Source organism: Phycodurus eques, chromosome 1 (genome assembly GCF_024500275.1).
Source record: "Phycodurus eques isolate BA_2022a chromosome 1, UOR_Pequ_1.1, whole genome shotgun sequence".
NCBI classification, from domain to species: Eukaryota; Metazoa; Chordata; class Actinopteri; order Syngnathiformes; family Syngnathidae; genus Phycodurus; species Phycodurus eques.
The window spans coordinates 24,697,326-24,724,552 of record NC_084525.1 but is presented as its reverse complement, the minus strand read 5'-3'; the positions used below and the strand labels follow the sequence as shown (position 1 = coordinate 24,724,552).

Genomic DNA, 27,227 nt, shown 5'->3' with positions numbered 1-27,227 from the left:
TGATTCATGTATCTTTCACAAATATTTCACAGTTTCACAGTTAGACGACTAGCTGTTGGCCGCTAATGGTTAGACGGAGACCTGGAGAGGTTTTTCTTAGCCACAGCGTCTCACACTGTGAAATTTGGTGACAGATCGGTGATGATCTGGTGGTGCTTTAGCAAGGCTGGAATCGGGCAGTTTCGTCTTTGCGAGGGACGCAAAGATCAAGCCACATACATGGTTATCCTTCAAGAAAACTTGGGGATAACCTATACTCACTAAACATTCGAGCAACATGACAAAATGGCCAACTCACAATATGTGATTCATTTTCATATAATGTGATGAATAACAGTGATAACATGGCCCACTGAATTTCCTTTAGAAAACCAATTCATTTTAATGATATGAGTATTTGAATTATTGCCAGTTGTTATCCAACAAAAGATCATAATTGTTTTGATGAAAAATATAAATATTTAAATATATACCGTTCCTACCACATGAGAGAGCCTCATGTTGTGGCAATACACCGGAGGGATCTGTGAGCTGAAATGCCAGGATGAGGCAGCCATTTTGCATTCACATAATCCATCCACCCATTTTCTGTACTGCTTTATCCTCACAAGGGTCGCGGGCGTGCTGGAGCCCATCCCAGCTATCTTCGGGCAAGAGGCGGGGTACATCCTGAACTAGTCGCCAGCCAATCGCAGGGCACATACAAACAAACAACCATTCGCACACACACTCACACCTACGGACAATTTAGACTCTTCAATCAACCTACCCTTCAAGTTTTTGGGATGTGGGAGGAAACCGCAGTGCCCGGAGAAAACCCACGCAGAAACGGGGAGAACATGCAAACTCCACACAAGAGAGGCAATTTGAACCCCGGTCCTCAGAACTGTGAGGCAGATGTACTAACCAGTCGTCCACCGTGCCACCCTGTAAAATCCCATTAAACAAAAAACTGATCGCTTAGAAATCTGCCATATATATACGGCTTTATTATATATGATTGCCTTTACTATGAATGCCTCAAATTTTAAGTCATCAGTAGCATCTGGCATTCTCCATGACATCATCAATCACTGATTAATCATCAAGCGTTCATTGCTCGCATCCTTGACACTTAAAGGGCCACTTACCCGATAGGACCTGATCACATGTCACAAATGATGTCACGCAATGGACACACAATGTGCTGAGGACACCAGGACAAATCAATACATGAGAAAGTGTGTGTGTGTGTGTGTGTGTGTGTGTGGGACAGGTGTCCCGTTGAGACTCATGTTGCTTCTTGTCCGTCTACTTTGTCCAGCCGTTCACAAAATTAGGTACGTCTGCAAAATGGAATGATCCAAAGCGCTCGATAATAATAAACGTCCGTCTGCATCTGCCTACTGCACAAAATCTGCACCAAGATTGCAAATAGTCTTTACTATTCAGAATGTTAAGGGATTGCAAATCTTTTAAAATAAATTGAGCAACAGTTGGACAAACCATTGGCTTGTGATTACAAAAGCGGTTAGCAATCAATTAACAGTGACACAACACTTGTAACAGTCACACATACACGCACACACGCTCTCTTTTTGTTTCTCTCTCACGCACGCACGCAATCTGATCAACCCCAGGCGGGCTGACCATGAGCCGTTCTCCTTTCTTCCCGCAGGGGACGAAATTGACCGACACGCCCCCGTCCCCGCAGTGTTCTCAATTGGTTTATTTTGGTTGATCTTTGAACTGAAATGTACATAGAAATGCCATCAAAACACACTTGGGCAAATCATGTTGAAAGAAACCTGGACACGTTGAATGACAGCGTCATTGGTCAATCAACACTTCGGAATGTCACCATTTGCAGACGCGTGACCACACAATCGTCACGATGACTGCGATGTCATCAAGTTGCGCGCAGGGATTAGTTGAACGACACCCTGGGAAGAAAACAGGACGCTGATGTTAGCACAAAAAGCTAATGTAGCATTCCACATCTTCACTCACTGCCCCTTTTCTGTCAAACAGCACAAACTGACCGACTCAAATGCAAAACACCGTCTTTCTACCTTTGTGCTGAAGCACTAATGGTCTCAATACCTTAATGCTTAAACAAACCAACATGTGGAAATGTCTGTGTTCTTAATACCTTGACGCTGAAACATTTTGTCCCTTCATGCTGAAGAAGGAGATTTCCTAAAACCGTCATGGTGAAGTGTGTTCTTAGTACCTTCATGCGGAAACGTCTTGTGTTCTTAATACCATGATGCTTACACGTGTTCATAAAACTGCCATGCGGTACCGTCAGTGTTCTTATTACCTTAATGCTGAAGCATGGGTGCTCTCACACCTTCATGCTTCAACATGGGTGACTTGTGAACCTTTATGCTAAAGAATGCGTGTTTTTTAAAGCTTTTATGCTGAAACATGAGTGTTTTTAGGAGATTAATGCTTCAGCATGACTGTTCATAGTACCTTCATGCTGAAGCATGAGTGTTCTCAGTACCCTCATTCTTAAACATGTGTTTTTAGTACCTTCATGTTGAAGTGTGCCTTGAATTTACTGCGTTCTGTCGGGCTCAAATTTGTTCTTTCCGTTCTGATTCTCCTTGACGGATTTTTGAGACAGCTGAGCAGCCTGGACAACACCCTACCAGACAACGAGCATCAGGATAGCGCACGACTTGAGCACAGGAGAACATCACCTCGTCTGTAAGCCTCTTTCTGCTCACCTTGAAGCTCCTCTTCCTCTTCTGGATGTTGTTCTCGGGTTGGAAGAGGATGACGTACACTTTGGGAATGTAGAGCATCCCGAGCGAGACGGACGCACTGAGGGTCATGGACACGGTCAAAGTCGCCGTCTGGATGAACATCTGCAGAGAGGAGGACACAATGGAATCTAGAAACTTTCTTTTTTTTTTTTTATACACCAATTACCACCTCAAAACATTTAAAAACAACAATTCTTAAAGATTAAATGCAAATGTATTGAACTTAAAGTTAAACAGAATTCAAGTGTACTTAGGCAGTCTCACATACCGCTACAGGGAGCCTGTGTACCACACTTTGAGAATCATTGAGCTAGAACACTGATTGTCAATCACCACGAGTATGTCATGAGTGATCGTCAGGTGTGCTACGGGAAATCATCCGATGTCATTTCCCCCCCCCAATTCACGGCACGATGGCCGACTGCTTAGCACATCCGCCTCAAAGTTCTGAGGTCTCGAGTTCAAATCCGGCCTCCGCATCGTCGTCCCCTGCAGGCCCTACGCATCTCGAGTGGCCCTGCTGAAAAGACTGGCGGGCATAAGCTGGGCTGCTTGTGCTGACGCTTTGCGCACAGCAACTCTGGCCTTGTTCCATTCCACCGCGGAGTACTCCGCATGGTGCCGCATTGCGCGTACCCGCCTCGTCGATGCTCCAATTAACGACCCCTTGCGCACTGTGACAGGATGCCTGCGTCCTACCACACGTTTTGACATACTTGGCAAATAAAGATGATGCTGATTCTGATCTATGCCAGCGATGTGTAGTGACAAACGGAACAATGAAATGCTCTTCTACTAGATGGCAGGAGGTACAACAAACCTGTGTATCCACCTGTTCCCATTCATACAACAGAATAATGGAAAGTATTCAACTAAACGGCCAGGTGTATTTCTTAATACACGTGGGTGGTTTTGTGCTAATCTTGTTTGGTGGTGTCCTTTCTAATGTAAAATAGTATATGTGACTTGGCCTAGTAAAGGTTGGGAAACACTGGTTCACAATCAACATCTGCAACAAGCAGGAAGCACCTGATTACCAGCTCTGAACTAGACAGAAACAAGCTGCTTGCTTCCATAATTACACCCTGCATCAGATTATAACTCCAATCTGGACAATCCAGATGGTGTGCTTAGATGATGCCAAAATCCATTAAAAGTCGACCTTCCTGAACTCAGACTGAACCACCCCCCAAAAAAATCCTCACTCGGAAGAGGAAAGCCTTAATGAATCACAAACATCACAACTGATTTGTTTCTGCTTCACCGCTTCAGTCAAGTCACTTTTGTTTTCATCAGTAAACGTTCTTCCAAATCTTGTATCTCAAATTCTGGCTCCTGTCACATTCACACACAAACTGCTGATGGCCACAACTGTCGCCCGGGGACCCAATGCACAGACCGGCTAAAGGTTTGCCAGTCAAGAGCCAGCCGCTAAACTGAGCTCACAACAGCCAACTCCGAACTCTCATTTGCCGATGCACATGTCTCTCACCAGGACAGGCCTCACTTGTAAAGCCACACATGCTCAAAGTCACAGATACTACAATATAGAGTGTGAGGATGGTGGCCCCAAGTGGACATAAAATAAGACTTGCACTTCACATGTATATTTTGCGATTGGTATTGTTGTTTAATTACGCGAAATCAATTCTTATCCGATTACTCAAATATTTGATTGGATAATCACTAGAATAACTATAAAAAATATTCAACAGCCCCAGCCTCAATATGTACTATACTGAAGCAGAATGAGTCGATATAGTTTATAACAGCAGTCAAGGGTTTATAGTAATTTCTGAGCTGCAGACCTTTGTGCATGAAAAGATGGAGAAATTGTTGAAAGTAAGGAAAGTGTGACAAAAAAGGAAAAAAATAATGAAGATTAAGTTGAGTGAAAGAAAAAAATAGTTGTTTTCTGTATGTTCCATTTTATCATGTAATTACCATGTTTTGATACAGCACAGTACACAGTACAGTGCTTTTGTTCTCTAAAATGTTTTTTTTTTGGTGGGTGGAAGAGATAAATCACATTTCCATTTACTTCAATGGGAAAGATGACATATCTTTAGCGTGGTCACATACTGTAACAAATTATGCTTGCATCTCAAGGCCCCAGTGTATAGCCGGTGGCCTTGTGGTTAGCATGTCTGCCTCACATTCAAGAGGTCTTCAACCCGTCCTGGTGTCAGTTCGTACCTTTTCTGTGGATTGGGCCGTACCAAAGAAGATGGGCACGAAGGCCAGCCAGACGATGCAGGTGGTGTACATGGTGAAGCCGATGGGCTTTGCCTCGTTAAACGTCTCCGGGACTCCGCGGCTTTTCACAGCGTATACTGTGCAGGTCACCTAGCAACACAAATGCAGCGGGTAATGCAGTTGCTTTGCTCAGCGGGCGGGGCTTCACTTCTTACCATGAGCACGATACTGTAGCTGAGGCAGCAGATGATTGACAGGTCAGACATGTCACACTTGAGGATTCCTCTGGCCAAGTCGGGGTTCGGGGGACGCAGCTCCTCGTAGTCGACAATGGTGTGAGGCGGCACCACGGCGAACCACACAAACACACCTAACACCTGAGATACGCGCACGCACACACATACACATGCACACGCACACGCGCGCACAGGTCATGTGGATCCACCAAAGCTGAATGGAGGCAACTGGACTGAGACAATAAATAGAGGAACTCAATCAACCAATCAACCAACCAATCAGTTGACAAATTAACTCACTAACCAACCTATCAGTTGATCAACCACCCAATTGATCAATCTACCAAACCAACTTACCAATCATTTGACTAATTAACTAGTAACCAACCAATTAATTGACCAATCAACTAACCAATCAATTCACTTAACAACCAACCCAATCAGTTGACCAGCCAAGTAATTAATTTACTAACCTACCAAACATTTAACCAACCAACCAACCAACCAATCAGTTGATAAGCCAGCCAATTAATTTACCAACCTACCAAACCAACCAACCAATCAATCAGTTGACAAATTAACTAACTAGGTTGGTTCAATGTTTCATAGGTTGTCAAATTAATTACTTGGCTGGTCAACTGATTGGGTTGGTTGTTAAGTGAATTGATCGGTTAGTTGATTGGTCAATTTATTAGTTGGTTGGTTAGTTGGTCAACTGACCAACCAACTACTAACCAATCAAACATTCAAACAAACAATTAACTGCTCAACCAACTAATCAATTAACCAACCTACCAAACCAACCAACAACCTACCAATTAACTGACTCATCAATAAACATAATCGACCAACCAATCTATTGACCAACTAACTAACCTTCAATTGAATATATTATCAATAAACAAATCATATCAATTGACCAGACAAACGACAAAACAACCAATCGACCAACTGATCAACCAACCAACAACCTACCAAAAACACTCATCCCCTAGCCACAGTTCAGTTGCCAAAATGCGACTTTTTTTTATGTGATGTGAGCAGAAACAGGAAGTCGTGTTCCCACCTGGACCGAGACCAGGATGAAGGTGATGAGCAGTTGAGAGGTGGGGCTTATGAACTTGGGCGGCGTCACCGAGCGCTTGCCCTGTTCGAAGATGCGATAGATGCGGTTGGTTTTGGTCAACATGGCGGAGTATGTGATGGCCATCCCCAGGCCCAGCAGGAGGCGCCGGAATGTGCACACCACTACGCTGGGCTCGGCGATCATCAGGAATGTGATCAAGTAGATCAAAAAGATCCCTGACAGCGGAACAGAGTCACATCAAGTGAAGACATCATACACTGGCATAGGCTTTGGTACATATTTGAATGGGACTTTTCTTCAGGAGAGGGGCGCTAATCGTTTGATTTCATCTCCTTTACTATGCAGCGGTATTTAGTGAGTACCAGACTTGAGCGTGTCACCAACCTGTCAATAAAACATAACTGAGCTCTCGTCCAGAAGCTCTGACAATAGGCGTGTTGTTAAAGCGGACGAATGTGATGATGATCGCGCAGGTCACCAGGATCCCGAGCATGGAAAGGGAAGCGGGCACCAGGGCCCAGGGCGAGTTCCACTCCAGTTTGATGATCGGCGTTGGACAACAGGTGGTCCTGTTGGTAACTGGCCGCATGTACGACGGACACGTCTCACAGGTGAATTCATCTACTTGGTACTGGTAGCCGTCGCAGAGCTGAACAGAAAGTAGTTTGAGGTATCTGTACTTTACTTGACTATTTTTCTGATGACTTTGTACTTTTACGGCCTACATTTGAAAACATATCTGTACTTTCTTTTTGTCGAAAAGGGGTGCTTACAACCTGTGTGGATTTATTACTGTGGTCTACCTTGACACATTTACAGTATGTGATGAGGCGTCACAATCATATCAGAGCGTTTTATTGGGTCAAAGCTAAGGTGGGGATGAGTAGTTGGTTTATTATTTTGTTTTATTGGCAAACTGGACCCATATGTAGGTATGAATGTAAAAAAATAAATACATAAAAAAAAGAGAATCACTGTTGCCACAGTTACCTTGAAAGAGTAACTTAGTTACTTTACTGATTACTTGAGCTTAAAAGTAACTTAGTTACTGAGTACTTATTTCAAAAGTAACTAAGTTAGAAAAAAGTACCTTTTTAGTTACTTTCAGCAGCTGTCAAGTGGCAGGACTATCACTTATCCACAGTACAAAAAAAGCATTAGCTTAACCGTACCCATTACTTGGTAATGTATGCCACACAAGTTACAGAATGATGTCATCAACACGAAAAAATAACTTAAACATGAGTGTAGTTGAAGCCACATTCAATGTGCAACTTAGAGCAGACTTGACATGCCAAATAGCCACCTAAATATAAACAAGCACACCATTCTCAGTATACTTCTTTCAAGACTCTTAACTGATAGATAGATAGATAGATAGATAGATAGATAGATAGATAGATAGATAGATAGATAGATAGATAGATAGATAGATAGATAGATAGATAGATAGATAGATAGATAGATAGATAGATAGATAGATAGATAGATAGATAGATAGATAGATTGATTGATTGATTGATTGATTGATTGATTGATTGATTGATTGATTGATTGATTGATTGATTGATAGATAGATAGATAGATAGATAGATAGATAGATAGATAGATAGATAGATAGATAGATAGATAGATAGATAGATAGATAGATAGATAGATAGATAGATAGATAGATAGATAGATAGATAGATAGATAGATAGATAGATAGATAGATTGATAGATTGATTGATTGATTGATTGATTGATTGATAGATTTAGATGTTGTCATGGGTTCCTGTGTGACCTCCTGGATGAGTTGAATGTTTTTGCTGCTGTGCTTTTGGGGTCATTGGGGGACGATTCACCACTGTTGCATGTTTTCTCCTTTTGTGGATAATGGCTCTGACCGTGGTTTGCTGGAGTACTAAAGCTTTAAAGCAATTATTTTATAAACCTTTCCAGACTAATAGATGTCAATAACTTTATTTCTCATATCTGTTCTTGCATTTCTTTGGATCATGGCATTGTGTTGCAGCTTTTTGAGATCTTTTGGCCAACTTCATTTTGTTAGACAGGTTCTATTTATTGAAAGTGATTTCTTGATTGGACAGGTCTGGACGCAATCAGGCTTGGGTGTGGTCAGTGAAAATGTACTCATCTTTCCCAAAAAATGTGATTAGCCACAGTTAAACCATGATTTCACAAGGAGGGCAGTTATTTTTTCACAGGGCCAGATAGCTTTGCATTTCCCCCCCCCCTGAATAAAAATCATCATTTAAAAACTGCATTTTATATTTACTTGGGTTATCATTGGCTGAGTCACTGATGGTGTAGTGGTACACTCGCCTGACTTTGGTGCAGGCAGCGTGGGTTCAGTTCCCACTCAGTGACGGTGTGAATGTGAATGCAAATGGTTGTCCGTGTCAATATGTACCCTGCGACTGACTGGCGACCAGTTCAGGGTGTAGTCCGCCTTTCGCCCGGTCAGCTGGGATTAAGTGTGTATGTAAATGGGAAGATGGATGTTTTCACTGTCATATAGAGAGAGACAGACATAGAGAGAGAGAGAAAGAGCGAGAGAGAGAGACAGACAGGGCGTTCGTTACCTCACAGTGCCAACAACAGGGGACCCCCTTGACCATCTTCTTCCTTGCTCCTGGTTTGCAGGGCAAACTGCAAACGGATTCTGGAAGCGACCTATCTCCTCCAGACCACTGCATCTCCTCCACCTGATGCACACACGCACAAGCACTCACTCACTCACTCTCACACACACACACACACACACACACACACACAAACACACGCACACACTCACACAGACACACACACAGACATGTCACACGGTCACATTGTAGGCAGTGTACATTTGGGACCAGTAGGAGCCTTACATTGAGACGCAGGTTGTTGGTCCACTGGCCAATGACGTGGTAGCCAGGGTGACTGTGATTGGTCATCTGGAACTGGAAGATGTCGTAGCGGCCCGGAGCGTCGCCGTTCTCGTTGAATAAGACGCTGGTGCCTGCACTTCCTGTTAGGAAAAAGGACACGTCCCCTTTGTGACCATGTGACCAACCTCGCCCCAACTGTTCTATGGATGTGTGAATCGACAGACATTTACTAAGTTGTGTGTTTTATGTTTTAAACAGACAGACAGATGTTTTCACTGCAGCCCCATAATCTGACCATTGAAGTTGACGTCTCGGATGTAGTCGAGCAAGGAGCGTCCCTCCACGGGGTCCATGGCGGTGCACACGCCACCGTCTGATTGGTCGCCACAGAGCTGTCGTTGCATGCTGTGCAGCGCGTAGGCGACGGCATACACGGCGTCAATCACAAACTGGACCTTGCCCTCCTGCTCGTACGGAGAGTCCCGGCCGATTCTTTCCTGGCCTGCGGGGGCAGCGACAGGTAGACATTGGAATGGCACTAGTGCGTGACTAAACCTTACTGGTAAACTCTAGAAAACCGCTGCGTATTTATCCGATATCATTGACATCCAGCGTGAGGTCCATCTACTATTACGCTCTTTGTCAACTGCATGTTTGAGAGGCACTTCAGGTTATGCTTTCTGAAGTTCTCTCTTTTCACTCGGCTTCATTTACAGGGCAAATCTGCCACATCCAATTTGGTGGACTCGACAAATAAATGTGCTGCAGCAACGGACAAACCCGCTCAATGAGGTGTGTATGTATATATGTCTATGGTCATGTTGTTGTGTCCAACATCCAATTGGATTCATCCCACCTGTGCATTTTTTCTTGCCGGGGTCCACTTCGATTCCAGGTCGAGTCAGTTTACACCGGAAGTCGTCCTCCCAGAACTCGTTGAACCAAATGTTTCTGCGGTTGTTCTCCAGAGAACGAGACGTGAAGTACTGATCAAAGCCTAGAACACACACATACAGTACACCCACACTGACATACAGTGGTGCCTTAAGATGCAAGTGACCCTTATGAGTTTTTTGATATGAGTCGTCATCCAACCGATTTTTTTGCCTTTACTTGCAAGCAAAAACTTGAGATACAATCGCTGTATGATGGCAGTGAACTCAACTCACTTCACAACAAGCAGTGGTTTGTCAGAAAGTGAGCAATTGTTCCAAAAAGAAGCTTTAAGCTGTTTAATGCAACTCCCAGTTGAAGTTTACTCTCAAACTAAACATATAGTGCTGTGAAAAAGTATTGGCTGGCTTCTCAATTTTTTTTTGTGCTCTTTCCCCACTACTTGTTTAAGATTATCAAACAACCCAAGTAAACATAAAATACATTTTTTAAAATGGTGATTATATTTATTAGGGGGGAAAAAAATATTCAAAGCTACCTGGCCGTGTGTGAAAAATTTGTTACATCCTAAACCTAATAAATGGTTGTGCCACCCTCAGCAGCAACAACTGAAATCAAGCGTTTTCTATAACTGGCGATGAGTCTGTCACATCCCTGTGGAGATATTTTGTCCACTCTTCCTTGCAGAATTTTTTTAATTCAACAATGGAGGCTTCTCAAACATGAATGGTCTTTTTTAGGTCATGCCAAAACATTTCAATCAGATTCAATTCTGGACTTTGACGAGGCCAGTCCAAATGCTACTTTATGCCATTCAGAAGTTGACTTGTTGGTGTGTTTTGGATCGTTGTCCTGCTGCAGAATCCAAGTGCACTTCAACTTGAGGTCACAAACTGATAGACGAAAATTCCCCTTCAGGATTATCAGGTAAAGAGCAGAATTCAGGGTTCCATCAATCACAGCAGGTCGTCCAGGTCCTGAAAGAGTGACGCAGCCCCCAAACTATCACAGTACCACCACCAGTGGCACTCGATAAAATTGACCCCGATATAACAGATATTGGATAAAACGGACAGTCAGGACTGAACAATGTGTTCAAAAATGGTTTCCATTTGTCACTTAAAATTCCATTGACAAAGTTTGTTCGTTCCAAGATTGGCAACTGTTGTAACTGGCACTATGGCACAATGCAGGCAGAGAATAGGACTGACGTATTTCCAAGACATGCCCCCCGTGCCTACGTGGTAGCCATGTTGAATGTGGGGGAGGGACTTGGCGGCCATGTGATGATGGCTATATCTACTGTCTATTGTGCATAGAATGCAGTGCAGAGAGAGAGAGAGAGAGAAAGAGAGAGAGCAACATGGCTGTGGTGTTAACTCTGAGAAACACAAAACGCAAGCCTCTGGAGTCTGGAACATTCTATTTTTGGTACAGTAACAGTTTTTTTTTTGTCAAGCCATTCACCTTTGGCAACGGATTTGGAACTAGGAAGCACACTAATTCCTCGCAGCTCATGAAAGTAACTCGCCTACGATACTGTACCTCAAAACTGTCACCATGACCAAGCACACAGGCGTGGTAAGTTTGAATAAAATGTGAAACTTTCAAACAACAGTTTTTAAAATATTTATTCATAACACTCTTGTACTATACTGGGCATTTTAAATACATAAAAAAAACAATAATTTGGTACTGTAAGGCAATATGGGTGCATATGGCCTAAAAAAATGCTTCAATGTAACGGACAATCGGCTCTATCAGACGACCCCACCCCTATTAGTCCGTTATATTGAGGTTCCACTGTATGTTTCCATCCATTTCCCTTTTCTACCGCTTATCCGAGGTCAGGTCGCGGGGGCAGTAGCTTTAGCAGGGACGCCCAGACTTCCCTCTCCCCAGCCACTTCATCCAGCTCTTCCGGGGGAATCCCGAATCAAATGCCCCAGCCACCTCATCTGGCTCCTCTCGACATGGAGGAGCAGCGGCTCTACTCTGAGCTCCTCCCGGATGACCGAGCTTCTCACCCTATCTCTAAGGGAGAGCCCAGACACCCTGCGGAGGAAACTCATTTTGGCAGCTTGTATCCGGGATCTTGTTCTTTTGGTCACGACCCACAGCTCGTGAGGGTAGGAACATCGCTCGACCGGTAAATTAAGAGCTTCACCACACCAGACCGATACAAAGTCTGCATCACTACAGACGTTCCACTGATCCGCCTGTCGATCTCCCGTTCCATTCTTCCCTCACACGTGAACAAGACCCCAAGATACTTGAACTCCTCCACTTGGGGCAGGATCTAATGCCCGACCTGGAGAAGGCACGCCACCCTTTTTCAACTGAGGACCATGGTCTCAGATTTGGAGGTGCAGATTCTCATACCAGCCGCTTCACACTCGGCTGCGAACTGCTCCAGTGAGAATTGGAGAGCACGGCTTGATGAAGCCACCAGAACCACATCATCTGCAAAAAGCAGAGATGCAATACTGAGGCCACCAAATCGGACCCCTCTATGGCTCGGCTGCGCCTACAAATTCTGTCCATAAAAGTTATGAACAGAATCGGTGACAAAGGGCAGCCTTGGCTGAGTCCAGCCCTCACCGGAGTCCAACCCTCACCGGAAACTCTGACTCCGGTCGTACAGGGACCGAACAGCCCGTATAAGGGAGTTCGGTACCCCATACTCCCGAAGTACCCCCCACAGGACTCCCTGAGGGACACGGTCGAACGCCTTCTCCAAGTCCACAAAACACAAGTAGACTGGTGGGGCGAACTCCCATGCACCCTCGAAGACCCTGCCGAGGGTGTAGAGCTGGTCCACTGTTTCACGGCCAGGACGAAAACCACACTTCGACTTCCCGATGGGCCCTCCTCTCCAGCACCCCTGAATAGACCTTATCAGGGAGGCTGAGGAGTGTGATCCACCTGGATCACACCCTCCGGTCCCCCTACTTAAAAAAGGATACCACCAATGCCTCGGCCAATCCAGAGGCACTGTCCCTGATGTCTACGCGATGTTGCAGAGGCGTGTCAACCAGGACAGCCCCACAACATCCAGAGCCTTTAGGAACTCCGGGCGAATCTCATCCACCTCCGGGGCCCTGCCACCGAGGAGCTTTTTAACTACCTCGTGACCTCAAACCCAGAGATAGGAGAGCCCGCCTCAGTGAACCCAGACTCTGCTTCCTCATGGGAAGGCGTGTCAGTGGAATTGAGGAGGTCTTCGAAGTATTCTCCCCACCAACTCACAACGTCCCGAGTCGAGGTCAGCAGCGCCCCATCCCCATTATACACAGTGTTGATGGTGCACTGCTTCCCCCTCCTGAGACGCCGGATGGTGGACCAGAATTTCCCCAAAGCTGTCCGGAAGTCTTTCTCCATGGCCTCACCGAACTCCTCCCAAACAAGAGTTTTTGCTTCAGCGACCACCAAAGCTGCATTCTGCTTGGCCACCCGGTGCCCAGCAGCTGCCTCAAGAGTCCCACGGGCCAAAAAGCCCCGATAGGACTCCTTCTTCAGCTTGACGGCATCCCTCACCATTGGTGTCCACCAACAAGTTCGGGGATTGCCGCCGTTCCTCCCAATCACGCCCTTCCTGGTCTCACTGTCATTGCCTACGTGAGCATTGAAGTCCCCCAGCAGAACGATGGAGTCCCCAGTGGGAGCGCTCTCCAGCACCCCCTCCAAGGACTCCAAAAACGGTGGGTACTCTGAACTGCTGTTTGGTGCATAGGCACAAACAACAGTCAGGACCCGTCCCCCGACCCGAAGGCGGAGGGAGGCTACCTTCTCGTCCACCGGGGTGAACAGAGGCAGAGTCTGGCTGAGGCTAAAAAATCCAATCTTCTCAAACTTCTTTTTTAACACAAAATAAGATAAACAAGGACGCTGACCAGACCAGATCCACACGAGGGCACGCCACAACCAGACCGAACACGCCGCACGCCGCAAACCCCATCCACTAACATGCCATCCAAGCGCCTTTTCTTTTTTTAATTTAACATGGGAGTGGATGGGGGCCATGACGCGTGGCGCGCTCAGCCTGACTGGAGCGCACTGCCACATAGATCCGACCAGACTCAGACCGCAGATCACACCAACGAGTTCCCCACCCTTCTTTTATCTCGCCGCACATGCATCACTTTGATTTATTCAGAGAGAGACATAACCTATATACATCGTATAATGTCACGCGGGGCAGCAACTTAAAACACTTTTTTGAGACGTGTTGTGAACACAACCTGCTGGGACGAATGTCCGCATTTGCCTAGCCAGGCACAGATGAAAAATCTCCATGGCAACGCTGCTGTAACTTTCACTCATTGAAAAAAAACTTTCTGCTTGCATCAAGCCCAGTTGATGTCACGCCCCTGAGAGCCATATACCACACCGTGATTGGTAGGTTCGTCAGCTCCGCACACAACACTGAAAAAGTGCCATTCATATAAAACTCGAGGGCCGCACAAACATTAAACTTTCATATTAAGGTGGGGGCCACAAAATATCGTCTCACGGGCCGCAAAAGGCCCGTGGGCCGCCAGGTTGAGACCCCTGCTCTAAAGCTTCGGTAAACATTGGTTTGCGCGTGTGAATAAATGCAGACAACGGCGAGCAAGCGAGGCGATGCGCCCATTACAATACGCGATCTATTGGTTGACGTCAAGGCACTATATTGGCAGGTTGTCATTCATGTCATTCACACTACATAGAAGATAATCCTAAAAAAAAAAATCAAGCATGCTAGACTTTTCATTTTTACGTCGTATGGACTAACCCTAACCCAGTGTTCAAAGACTGTCTAATCTGAAAGAAGAAAAACAAACATACAGGTAAGGCATATTTGATTAGTTATGATTAGCTAATTTAGCATTTTTTGGTTAGTCAGTTCACAACATTAGGCAAGGCGAAGCAAAGCAAATTATTTATGTAGGACATTTCATACACAAGGTTAATCAATGTGAGGCGGCATGGTGGCCGACTGGTTAGATGTAAATACCATGAAATAAAAGCTGGAATTCTGAACTTTTGTCTCATATTCATCTTTTGATCTAAAACCCAAATGTCTTCAGTATACATCAAAAACAACAAAGGAATTGACCTTGCCGTTCCAATACTTTTGGAGGGGACTGTAGCTGGGCGAAGAATGATGAACCACAATGTAAAGAGGGTTTGCCGTGTATATATATATATATATATGTCAGATTTCTAAGCGATCAGTTTTTTGTTTAATGAGATTTTACAGGGTGGCACGGTGGACGACAAGTTGGCACATCTGCCTTACAGTTCTGAGGACCCGGGTTCAAATCTGGCCTCCCCTTTGTGGAGTTTGCATGTTCTCCCCATGCCTGCGTGGGTTTTCTCCGAGTACTCCGGTTTCCTCTTACATTCCAAAAACATGCATGGTAGGTTAATGGAGGCTCTAAATTGTCTGTAGGTGCGAATGGTTGTTGTCTATAGGTGTTTTCTGCGATTGGCTAGGGACCAGTTCTGGGTGTACCCCACCGCTCGCCCAGAGTCAGCTGGGTTTGGCTCCAGCACGCCTGAGACCCTAGTGAAAAGGTGCGGTACGTAAAATGGATGGATGGGTTAATGAGCTTTACATGATTAAAAGCAATATAGCAAAAGACATTTAAAAACAAAGTGCACAAAAATAAAAGACAACTTAATAAAATTACTACAAGAATGTAAAGTGCAGAAAATATTTATTTTCACTAAAGCATTTAGTTTTCTGAATCCTCTGTGTAGAACCACTAATACATTGTTGGTCATGAATTATGTTCCAAGACAAGAAGTTATGTCGTTCCTGAAAAAATGCACTATATTGCCAGGAGTATTCGCTCACCTGCCTTGACTCAGATATGAATTTGAGTGACATCGTATTCTTAAGCCATAGGGTTTAATATGCCATGAGTCCACCCTCTGCAATTCTAACATATTCAACTTTTCTGGAAAGGCCCTCCACAGTAAGTAGGAGTGTGTTTATGGGAATTTCTGACCATTTTTCAAGAAGCACATTTGTGAGGTTACACACTGATGTTGAACGAGAAGACCTCGCTCTCAGTCTCTGGTCTAATTCATCAAAAGGTGTTCTATAGGGTTGAGCTCAGGATTGGCAGGCCAATAAAGTTCATCCACATCAACCTCTCTCATCTGTGTCTTTATCAACCTTGATTTGTGCACTGATGCACAGTCATGTTGGAAAAGGAAGGGGCCAGCTCCAAACTGTTCCCACAAAGTTGGAAATGTCCAAAATATTTGCCCCTGAGCTCTGAATGCTTCAGCATACCAAGAGATTCAGACAGTCAAACAGTTTGGGGATTACCCCTTCCAGTTCCAACATGTGTGTGCAAAAGTGCACAAAGCAAGGTCAGTCGAGATATGGGTGAGACAATTTGGTATGGATGATCTTGACTGGCCTGCACAGAGTCCTGCCCTCAACCCGGAGGTTTATTTCGAGTGGACAGTGAGCCAGGCCTTCTCCTCCAACATCAGTATGTGATCGCACATATATGCTTCTACAACCCCAATTCCAATGAAGTTGGGACGTTGTGTTAAACATAAATAAAAACAGAATACAATGATCATGTTTGAATTGAATACACTACAAAGACAGGATATTTAATGTTCAAACTGATCAACTTGATTGTTTTTAGAAAATAATCATTAACTTAGAATTTTATGGCTGCAACACGTTCCAAAAAAGCTGGGACAGGGTCATGTTTACCACTGTGTTACATCAGTTTTTCTTTTAACAACATTCAATAAACGTTGGGGAACTGAGGACACTAATTGTTGCATCAGTCCATCTTAGATGAGCTCGGGCCCAGAGAAGCCAGTGGCGTTTCTGGGTGTTGTTGATAAATGGCTTTTGCTCTGCATAGTAGTTGCACTTACAGATGTAGCGCCGAACTGTATTTACTGACATTGGTTTTCTGAAGTGTTCCTGAGCCCATGTGGGGATATCCTTTACACATTTATGTCGGTTTTTGATGCAGTGATTTCTCCAGATTCTCTGAACCTTTTGATGATATCATGGACCGTAGATGATGAAATCCATAAATTCCTTGCAATTGACATTGTCCTTAAACTGTTCGACTATTTTCTCACGCACTTGTTCACAAAGAGGTGAACCTCGCCCCATCTTTGCTTGTGAATGACTTAGCAATTTAGGGAAGCTCCTTTTATACCCAATCATGGCACCCACCTTTTCCCAATTAGCCTGTTCACCTGTGGGATGTTCCAAACAGGTGTTTGATGAGCATTCCTCCACTTTCTCAGTCTTTTTTGCCACCCGTCCCAGCTTTTTTGGAACGTGTTGCAGCCATAAAATTCAAAGTTTATGATTATTTGCTAAAAACAATCAAGTTTATCAATTTGAACATTAAAGATCTTGTCTTTGTAGTGTATTCAATTAAATATAGGTTGAACATGATTTGCAAATCATTGTATTCTAGTTTTATTTTTGTTTAACACAACGTCCCAACTTCCCTGGAATTGGGGTTGTAGAAGAAGGGGCAAAAATTCCCATAAACTCACTCCTAAACCTTGTTAAAAGCCTTCCCAAAAGAGTTGAAGCTGTTACAGCTGCAAAGGGTAGACCAACATCATATTTAAACCATATGGATTTAGAATGGGATATCACTTAAAATCATATGTGAGGCAAGGTAGGTGAACAAATACTTTTGGCAATATGGTGTATTTCGGGCCTGATCTGGGAACTCGCCTGCAATAGCAAATCGGGCCAAAAACGGGGCTAAAATCCTGTAGTCTGACCCAGGCATTATTGTTGAGTCATGAACACTGACCTTAACTGAGGCAAGGGAGGCCCTGTAGTTCTTTAGATCTTGTCCTGGATTTCTTTTTGACCTCCTGGATGAGTCGTTGCTGTGATCTTGGGGTCATTTTTGTAGGCTGGCCACTCCTGGAAAGTTTCACCACTGTTCCATGTTTTCTCCATCCGGGATAATGACTCCAACCACGGTTTGCTGGAGTCCTAAAGCTTTAGAAATGGCTTTGTAACCCTTTCCTTTCCAGATTTTGTTTTACTTAATTTCTCATCAGTTCTTGAATTTCTTTGGATCATGGCATGTTGTTGCAGCTTTTTGAGATCTTTGGCCGACTTCGCTTTGTCAAAGAGGTTCTATTTATAAGTTATTTCTTGATTTAACAGATCTAGAGGTAATCGGGCTTGGGTGCGCTCAGAGAAAATGAACCAAAGATGTGATTAGCAACAGTTAATTCACGATTTAACAACAGGGGCAATTACCTTTCCACACAGGGCCAGATAGATAGAAAACTGCATTTCATGTTTACTTGGGATACCTTTGTCTGATTTTTACATTTGTTTGATGAGCTCAAACATTAAAGTGTCGAAACGATGCAAAAATATGAGAATTTGATAAGGGGTCCAATTATTTTTCACAGCACTGTAAAACAAAGAGTGAATCACACCTTGTGTCTTTACAAACAACCACACAGCTTTGCCTTACAAAATTAGTCTAACATGAACAAACCATGCAAAATGTCATAGACGGGCTAACAAATAGCATTGGTGTCACGGTATTATAACCCCTTACGCAACAGATCTTTGAACACAAATGAAGGAAAACGTAGGCAAAAAAAAAAACAATGCTAACAGGCATATATTCTTTAACCTCTGTGAAGACTCACTAATATTATTGGGGCTTACTGAGGTTTGACATCTCCATGAATATCCCTATGTCTATATTATACTACCCCCAGGTGGCCAATGCATGCACACCAGGAGTAGCACAAAATTCATTGAATTGAAGCAACAACTGTAGCAAAATTGGGTTAATTCCTTACATTATATTTAATTATTTCATGATTGTATGTTTTATAAAGAGTGCATTTTTCTTATTATAAACACTTGTTTTTTGGGGGGAAGTTGGAACGAATTAATGGCCTTTCCATCAATTTCATGAGGGAAAAATTACTTTAGATATGACTGTGACGAACATGGTCATAGAACAAGGTACCATTGTATACAGTACTCACACAGATATTGTACTCACACACACAGACAGTACACACACACTTCTACAGTACACACACACACACAAAGTACACACACATATAGTACACACACACACACACATAGAGTGTACACACATAAAAAAGTATACGTACACACAAATTCACAAACATACAGTATACAGTACGCACACACGCAGTATAAACAGTACACGCACACACACACACACACACACACGGAGTACACGGTCACGGAGTACACACACACAAACTTCCAACAAGAGTGTTCTTACGATCTATGGATGCCCGTTTGGGCAGGATGGTGACGGCTCCCTCAGCGACATCCTCCAGCTCCACGACGGGTGAGCTCTTCGCCCCCCAGCTGTCGGAGCCCACAAACAGGAAGTGTCCCGTCAGGTTGGCACGCTTGGCCGCCTCCAGGACCTGTCTGTCAGAACCACAACAGGGGCCCAGTTAGGGTGGCTGTGCCCCGACGACAGGACCGATCCGGTGGCGAGCTTTTACTTGATGTCATCCTCGTTGGCAAAGATGATGACCCCCCTGGCGTTGCTGGTCTCCATCAAACGATTGATGATCTTGTCGAACTCGCCATCTGTCGGCTCGCGGGGAATCTTCACCGACTGGGCGATACACACGCCGCCTGGGACAATCACATCAAAGCAACAGTACACAATCATGTATAATAAATAAGACAGATTCCTGCCTATTACATAACATGACAGACATGCCAAGTGTGGGCCTGTGGAAACCCTTTGAGACTATTTTGTGATTAAGGTCTGTACAAATAAACTTGACAGAATCATACCTATTACATTGTAACAACAAGACAGAGTGATACCTTTTACATTGTAATGACAAAACAGAATCACACATTACATTGTAATAACAGACAGAATCATATTACATTGTAATAAGAAGAGATCCTCACACCTATAACATTGTAATCACAAGACAGAATCAAACATTACATTGTACTAAAGAGAATCATGCAGATTCCATTGTGATAACATGACAATTATTCATATTACATAGTAATAACATCATGAAGCGGCAGTAGGGACTAAAAAGCAATAATTCACCTTTTGCTAAGCCAAAAGTGATTAGACGGGCAGATGGACACATTATGAGTGTATGTGAATGGACAGACAGTGCCAGAGATCTTACCAGCCTCTCTGGAGATTTGCATGAAGGCGTCCACTCCACTCTCGCCGTAGTTCCCCTCCGAGGCCAGCGTGGACACGTAGTTCCAGCCCAGAGCTTTGACGATGTCCAGCATGGCCTGAGCCTGGTACGAGTCTGGAGGGACCACTCGCGAGAAGAAGTCGTAGCGGTTGTTGTCGCTCAGCTCCGGAGCGGTCGACGCGTAGCTCACCTGAGGGATCTGAGCGACAACAACGACCAACCAGGATTGCAATTTGGACAGACCGTCAGATGTTTATGTGGTGTGTGTGTGTGTGTGTGTCAATGGACAGACAGATGTTGATGTTCTGTGTGCGACTGGATAGACTGAATTTTGTTGTTGACATTCTGTATGTGAATGGAAAGTCAGACATTTACAAAGACAAGGACAAACTGCAGTCAAAAGGATTAAAATTGTGCAACAGCCAAATGTGTGTCACTTTTCAATCAAGGAAGTAACAATCACATTAGGACACATTGTGTGCGTGTGTGTGTGTGTGTGTGTGTTTTACCAGATGAGTGAGTTTTATGTTGGACCCAGAGTAACACAATCACTATTGCACACTGTGTGTTACCAGATTAGTGAGTGTTATCTTGGACCCAGAGTAACATAACCACTATTGCACACAAAAGACTCCCAAACAATAAATAAAAACAAACACAACATTTCATATACGAGTGAAATGCGATGACAGGTTACTATTGCCATCATGTTGCCACATCTTTTCATGTGATTGCTTGTTATATGTGAGCCCAAACACACACACACACACACACACACTGTCATTAAAAACATTAAAAGCAGCAGCGAAGCAGAGACTAATTGCTTCCAAATTAATACAGCATGTGCAGACAGTCAGTCTGTTTTCCATAAAAAAAGAAAAAGGCGTCTCTCCCTCTCTCTCACACACACACGCACGCACGCACGCATGCGCACAACTCAGCTTCTGATAACTGACACATGATATGATATATCAGTGTTTATTTATATGTGCCCTGAAATTGATTGTTTTGAGTTAATTCTTTGACTGACAGGGCAGCTAAATGATGTGGATGTGTCCAATACATGCCTGCCAACCGCAGCTGATTGCAGTTGTGCGTTTCTGGTTTTGCAACACTAAGCCACTCACTGTCTTCTCTGTCAGTAGCAACCAAGTCCATTGTTTGTCCTTATATAACCTAAATTGCCGTTTTGACGGCATACCGCGGTTTTAAAAAAAGTCCATGTTTCAAAATGGCTCAAACTTGCCATTACCAGTATGAGCTTTTTTTCTCTCTTCCTTTCTTTTTGGAGTCATTAAAGAAAGTGCAGGCCACCGGCAGTGTCAAGGTGATGTGGTAATACGAATCGCACTTGAGCAGGACACACCCCGTTTCAACATGGCTGGATACTGCAGCCAATCATATTGCAGCGGGGCACGTCCTAAATTAGAACTCAACTCAAGAACTCATAATAACACGTTCTATGGAAGAGAGAACGAGCAAACTGTATTGGATGTATGCATCAACATCGGAAAAATCTAATCCATATTGTAGCATTATTTGATATTATATGTAGTAGTAGTAGTAAGTGTGGTGGTACCGCAATTTCTCGACTATGATACGCAATCAAGTATGTTACCCCCCCAAATCACCTTTTACTTCTATCTATGTATAATAAATACTGATATCCATACATCCATCTTTCATACTGCTAATCCTAACGAGGGTCACGGGCGTGCTAGACCCTATCCCAGCTGACTCTGGGCGAGAGGCGGGGTACACTCAGAACAGGTCGCCAGCCATTTGCCGGGCACATCTCGACAAAACAATTATTCCTACACACATTCACACCTACGGGCAATTTAGAGTCTTCAATTAACCTAGCATGCATGTTTTTGGAATGTGGGAGGAAACCCACACAGGCACGGGGAGAACATGCAAACTCCACAAAGGCGAGGCCGGATTTGAACCCGAGTTAAAGAACTATGAGGCAGATGTGCTAACCACCGTCCATCTTGCTGGTGTCCATGCTCAAAAATTGAAGAAGCCGCAGTCATGAAATAAATTCACAAATACCAACCTAGCCCAACATGCAGTATAGCTAATACACACACTTATAACAATATGGAATTATATGGAACTGATTGGGCCAACAATATGGAACAAATGCAAGTAAAGAGCAATGTCTAGCTTGATTTTCTACAACTTGCACAATGATGCTTTGTGCTGCCTACAATGCTGAAACTGTCACTGTGAGGTACCTTACCTAATGCTTTGGCCAGCAAATCGCCCACCTTTCGCACAATCGCATGGGTTGACTTTCATATCACTCAAGCAGAACACACCATTCTTTTAAACGCATGTGCACAGTGTGTGGGTGGTGGTCTCAGATGATTAAATAAATACATGCACCTGTAGTATCACATACTTACTGACATTGGATTTTATATGGGAACCCTTAAAATGTATATAAATGTGGAGTAAATAATTGGTCGCTGCTTTGCGGAGTTCGTCTCTTGTGGGGATTTCCTGGAACGTAATCCCCTGGCTCAGGGGCCACATTGACCTTTAAAATTTGACAGGCAGGCCAAGGCAGGACCAAAATGCTTATATATAAAAAATAAACAAACAATAAAAGGCATTGTAGTGTTAATACTTAGATTTACTTTTAATGGGAACAGTGTTGTTTTGTTGATCACCTTTTTTTGCCAGTGCATCAAAGTCTGGCGTTAGTTTTGTCGTGGCAATTCTCAGAGCACATCTGAGGTGTTCATCAGTTAGCTAGGACCTGCAAGATGTTTTGTTGGTGTTCATCACACTAAAAGTCTGTTCACACACGTGTAGAGCCAAACACCACCAGCATCCTCTGTACCATCTTCCGGATTTTGGGAAATTTGTCTACGCTTAATGAAGCATAAAACTCATCCAGTTTGAGAGTTGGACTTCTCTTTTAAGACAGTATCACATTGGAAATCAATCAGTTCCATCTGCAGCTACCCTGGCGCTGTTTCAGGGTCTTGTGTGTCTGAATCTTGGATGGCAGTTTGTCAGATGAATGTGTTTCGCTCAGCCCGCAAGCTTGATATCAACCGCTGAGGCATAGCCATCAGTTCCTGCATTGATTGGCTGTTAGCATAATCAGCATGCTTGGTAGAAAAGTGACGGCTGATGTTAAATTCTTCTAAAATCGCACTGGTTTCTTAACAAATTAGACATACGGCCTTTGACTGGACTTCAGTGGAAAACGTATTTAGTGGTCCATTCTATATTAAACACTCGGCACTCACTGTCGACTTTTCTTTTCTTTGGCCCACCCATGAGTTGAAGAAGGGTTCAGAGCAGTAGCAGAGTAAAAACAGAACAGCCAGAGTCAAGTCAATGTATCACTGTACCTACTGCGCCACCTGGTGGAACGACTCCCCATTACAGGACAAGGTCAAATGAAAGTAGTCATGAATTTTTATATGATTTGGGCGATTCTGTACCAATGGTTGGCGGGCCGGATTGAGATGATCAACGGGCGGGATGTGGCCCGCGGGCCGTAGTTTGTCCACCACTGGATTACGTTATAAACATTTTAATCGTAAGGTTGAGAACAGTAACGTCTTACATAGCACAAACATAACAGTTTACGGGTATTCTCTACATCCGGTATGTGCTTTTACATAAACTCAATTAGATCATGTATGACTGTTTAAATTTACGTTTAATCCACTACTATATTTCCAAAGTAGGAGAGTTAACTGTTATACCGAATTAGGGTAAATGCACATCTGGTTTTCTTCTTCTCCTTTAAGGGCATTAGTACCACTGGCAGCAAAGGAGCCAATCACAATCAATGTGAGCCTGTCTCCGTCTGCACCCCGGTCACCAGCTCTTCCAGCTCCTTCCCTCAGGTAGGCGCTACCGATCAACGCAAACTAGAACTAGTAGACATTCCAACAGCTTCTTCCCTCTTGCGATCAACCTCTTAAACACCTAACCTATAATTCCATTACAACAAGCTGGCAATTTTTTGACTTGAGTTCGTTGTCACATTTCTGTGGGGCCAATTATGTATTACTCGTGCACTCACTGTAGTTGTCTCGCCATGCTGCACTATTTGCATATACTGGCCACTCATGCCAGAGTAGCATTTGCTCCTTTTGCACACAGATTGAGGAGTATCTGTAACATTTGCACAACCAACATTGTCCCAGATGATCGCACTACTCGTCACTTTAAACCGCATACACTCCTTGAAGTCTCAGCGCCCTTTGCACAATGGTCATTGCAATATTAGTCGTTCGAACTGCTCTAAGTGCTAGAGGACTCTGCATCTTTTTGCACAATTGTTTTTTGTCAATGTCTTTATGTCCCCAAAGTGTTCTGTAAATTGACTGTTTGTTGTACTAGAGCGGCTCCAACTACCGGAGACAAATTCCTTGTGTGTTTTGGACATACTTGGCAAATAAAGATGATTCTGATTCTGATTCTGAAAACACTTGCTGAGCAGCTGGATGTTTAAAATAAGTTTTTACGGAAAAAAATATTTTTGTTGTGATTATTGTTGAGCTGTAGGTTTATACATATTTAATGCAGATTGCATATACTTTAATTTTGAAGTGTTTTTTTACAGAAATAATTCAAGTATTGTTTTTGCTATTGAGCTGCAGGTTTCACTCCAGGCAGTGTTTCTCAACCAGTGGTCCGTGGTGTAATTGCAAGGGGTCCGTGAAAATAAAGTATCTTTTTAAAAAGATTCTATGACATTTATAGAGATAGGATGATTTTACTCCAATGTGACTAAGACCTTTATCTGCCTAAACTACACAGGGTAGAGGACTTTTTTGTGTAATTCACTGAATTTTAATGAGATGTCTCGCCCCCATTTGGAGGGTCAACCAAAAATTTGCAGGGGGTCCCGGACCCTAAAAAGGTTGAAAGCCACTGACTTCACGGTACAGTACTACATTTATTTAAATTTTATTTATTTTAACATGGCACACGTTTATTGATGTCCCAAATATTCTACAATGCGAGTTACCTCAAAGAGACGCAGGATGTTGGCTACCATGATGGACACGGAGCTGGCCGAGGCGCCGATCACTGCCACCACACGTTCTGGTTTCCGGATGACCGGCGGTTGTCCGTCGAAGCAGCGGATGTCGGACGTGTCCTTCTGGATGAGCGCCTGCACGAATGTCAGCGACTGCTCCAGGGCGTACGTGTCCCGGGAGCATGTGTCCAGGATGCGGGCGCCCAGCGTGATGTTGGGCAGCAGCGTGGGGTCGCCATTGATCTGGTCCAGCGCGTACAACATGGCTTCCATGCGGTGGATGCCCTTCTCCTTCTTCAGCTCGCCGCAGGGCAGGCCGTGGGGTCCGCGGCCGTGAATGGGGAACAGGCCGCCCAGGGTGATGTCGCCCGGGATCTTGATGGAGTGGGGGTGGAAATGTTGGTGGGAGGCCCACACCTGGTCCGAGAGGGAGACATCCAGGAGGAGGAGGAGGAGGACTGACGACGTCATTCTGATGCCACGTTCACTTGACGATCCTCATCTTGCTCATGCGTGGTGCCTGGGACCAATCAGAACATCAATAGTGTTTGGGTCGGAGCCCTGCCGCCAATAGCAAAAATCTGCGAGTATTTGACGCTCCCAGAAAAAGGCTTACAATTGCCACAAGATGAAGGCAAAGCACTCTGTGAAGCTCTTCAACTAACCTCAACATAGAATAGTTCCTTGGCACTAAGATGCCTCAGAAGGCGCCAAAGCTGTTGAAAGCTATAAAGCCCTTTTTTTCAATGATGCTCCCTTAAGGGTTACTTTACTAGTAGTTTCAGATCGGTTGAGCTTTTGCCACCTGGAAGTCCATGTGAATTCATGGTGAAGGTCCCTTGTCTCTGTGTGAAAGCACACACAGACGATGGCAATGTACCGCTTTGCCGTGTCCATGCAAAATACTTGTAGGACAGCGTTAACTGCTTTCAACACAACAGGACATGTTATTTTTCCCTTTTATATAGCCGCCGTCCCACCACTGATACTTGCTCAGAAGCTGGGAATCTGCCCGGTCACTTCATTGGATTAAGAATCAGCAGGTTGGCTCTCAAAGACCCCCCGAATTAAAAAGTCATTTTTTCTTACAATGACCCCTTTAAACTACATATGTACAATACTACCCCCTTCATAATAGATTTTCACTCTGAGGCACATTTTAGTATGAATTATTTCAATGAAAAAGTGTAGTTTAAGTTGATTATGAAATGAACCACCCCCACCTGCTGAAATAGTGCAATCAGGATTAGCATCTAAATTTGATCCTCATGAATGAAACAACACTCGACCAGCTGATTGATGAACACTTCCATAAATCAATGTTAATAATAACATTAACAACAAAGTAATAACAACAACAACAATAAAAATAATAGCACTCATTCAAATGTGTTGTAGTTTAATAAAGGCTTACGCAGGAATTGTCTCCTGGGGGCTCACGTCCCGGCTGCTCCACAGCAGAGATTCTGGTCTGGTCCTGCTCACTTGATGGATGGGAAAATTATTCACCTCACAACTGTCGGTCCAATCAGCTCAATGCGCCGTGTGTGTGTTTAGGAGTGCAGTCACTGAATGACACAGACCTCTAGTGGTGATCGGTGATTCTTCTGGAACAGCGTCAAAGTCGGACCAGTGAAAAAAATTAAGACTACCAGTGGTACCTTGACTTAGGAGTTTAATTGTTCCGTGAGCAAGCTTGTTACTCAATTAACTTATATGTCAAATCAATTCTCCCCATTGAAATGAAGTCAAAAGCCTTGAAACATGTTTTCAACAAAGGAAAATAGCATTGTATTTTCAAATGTCAATATATAAACATAATAAAACACAATGTAAGGAAATAAACTGGTTTCACTAAGTTGAATTAAGCCGAAAGACACACCCACACACAGTAGTATTGGGGGGTGGTATGGAGGGGGGGGGGAACAAAAAACAAAACAAAAAAACATCTGGGCTCTATGCTGGCGTTCACTTAA

General features: G+C 43.9%; 1 protein-coding gene across 5 annotated transcripts; it reads right to left on the bottom strand.

Moving 5' to 3' along the window:
• Window positions 1-1,690: 1,690 nt before the first annotated feature.
• Window positions 1,691-26,778, bottom strand: grm6a (glutamate receptor, metabotropic 6a). 5 transcript variants are annotated; one of them, XM_061684618.1, is made up of 16 exons: window positions 26,666-26,778; window positions 25,240-25,771; window positions 20,217-20,433; window positions 19,557-19,692; window positions 19,325-19,479; window positions 10,000-10,140; window positions 9,439-9,645; window positions 9,144-9,283; window positions 8,859-8,981; window positions 6,657-6,921; window positions 6,252-6,487; window positions 5,165-5,326; window positions 4,950-5,099; window positions 2,715-2,855; window positions 2,518-2,632; window positions 1,835-1,922 (listed from the first exon to the last, which is right to left on the bottom strand). In XM_061684618.1, exons 2-15 carry the CDS (start codon window positions 25,720-25,722, stop codon window positions 2,543-2,545), a joined length of 2,646 nt encoding a protein of 881 aa, XP_061540602.1. In that variant the 5' UTR covers window positions 25,723-25,771; window positions 26,666-26,778; the 3' UTR covers window positions 1,835-1,922; window positions 2,518-2,542. The 5 variants fall into 5 exon arrangements, with proteins under 5 accessions (XP_061540621.1, XP_061540611.1, XP_061540602.1 ...); XM_061684646.1 differs by having other exon boundaries at window positions 4,973-5,099; XM_061684637.1 differs by lacking the exon at window positions 2,518-2,632 and having other exon boundaries at window positions 1,691-1,922.
• Window positions 26,779-27,227: the final 449 nt, after the last annotated feature.

Bases quoted from the DNA above. Each gene is read 5' to 3' on its own strand.
- grm6a (XM_061684618.1), bottom strand. From the start codon at position 25,722: ATGACGTCGTCAGTCCTCCTCCTCCTCCTCCTGGATGTCTCCCTCTCG. The intron at 19,480-19,556 runs GTAAAAGCTCGC...TGGTTCTGACAG, and splicing joins GCCAACGAGGATGACATCAA to ACAGGTCCTGGAGGCGGCCA. The intron at 5,100-5,164 runs GTAAGAAGTGAA...TTGTGTTGCTAG, and splicing joins GCTACAGTATCGTGCTCATG to GTGACCTGCACAGTATACGC.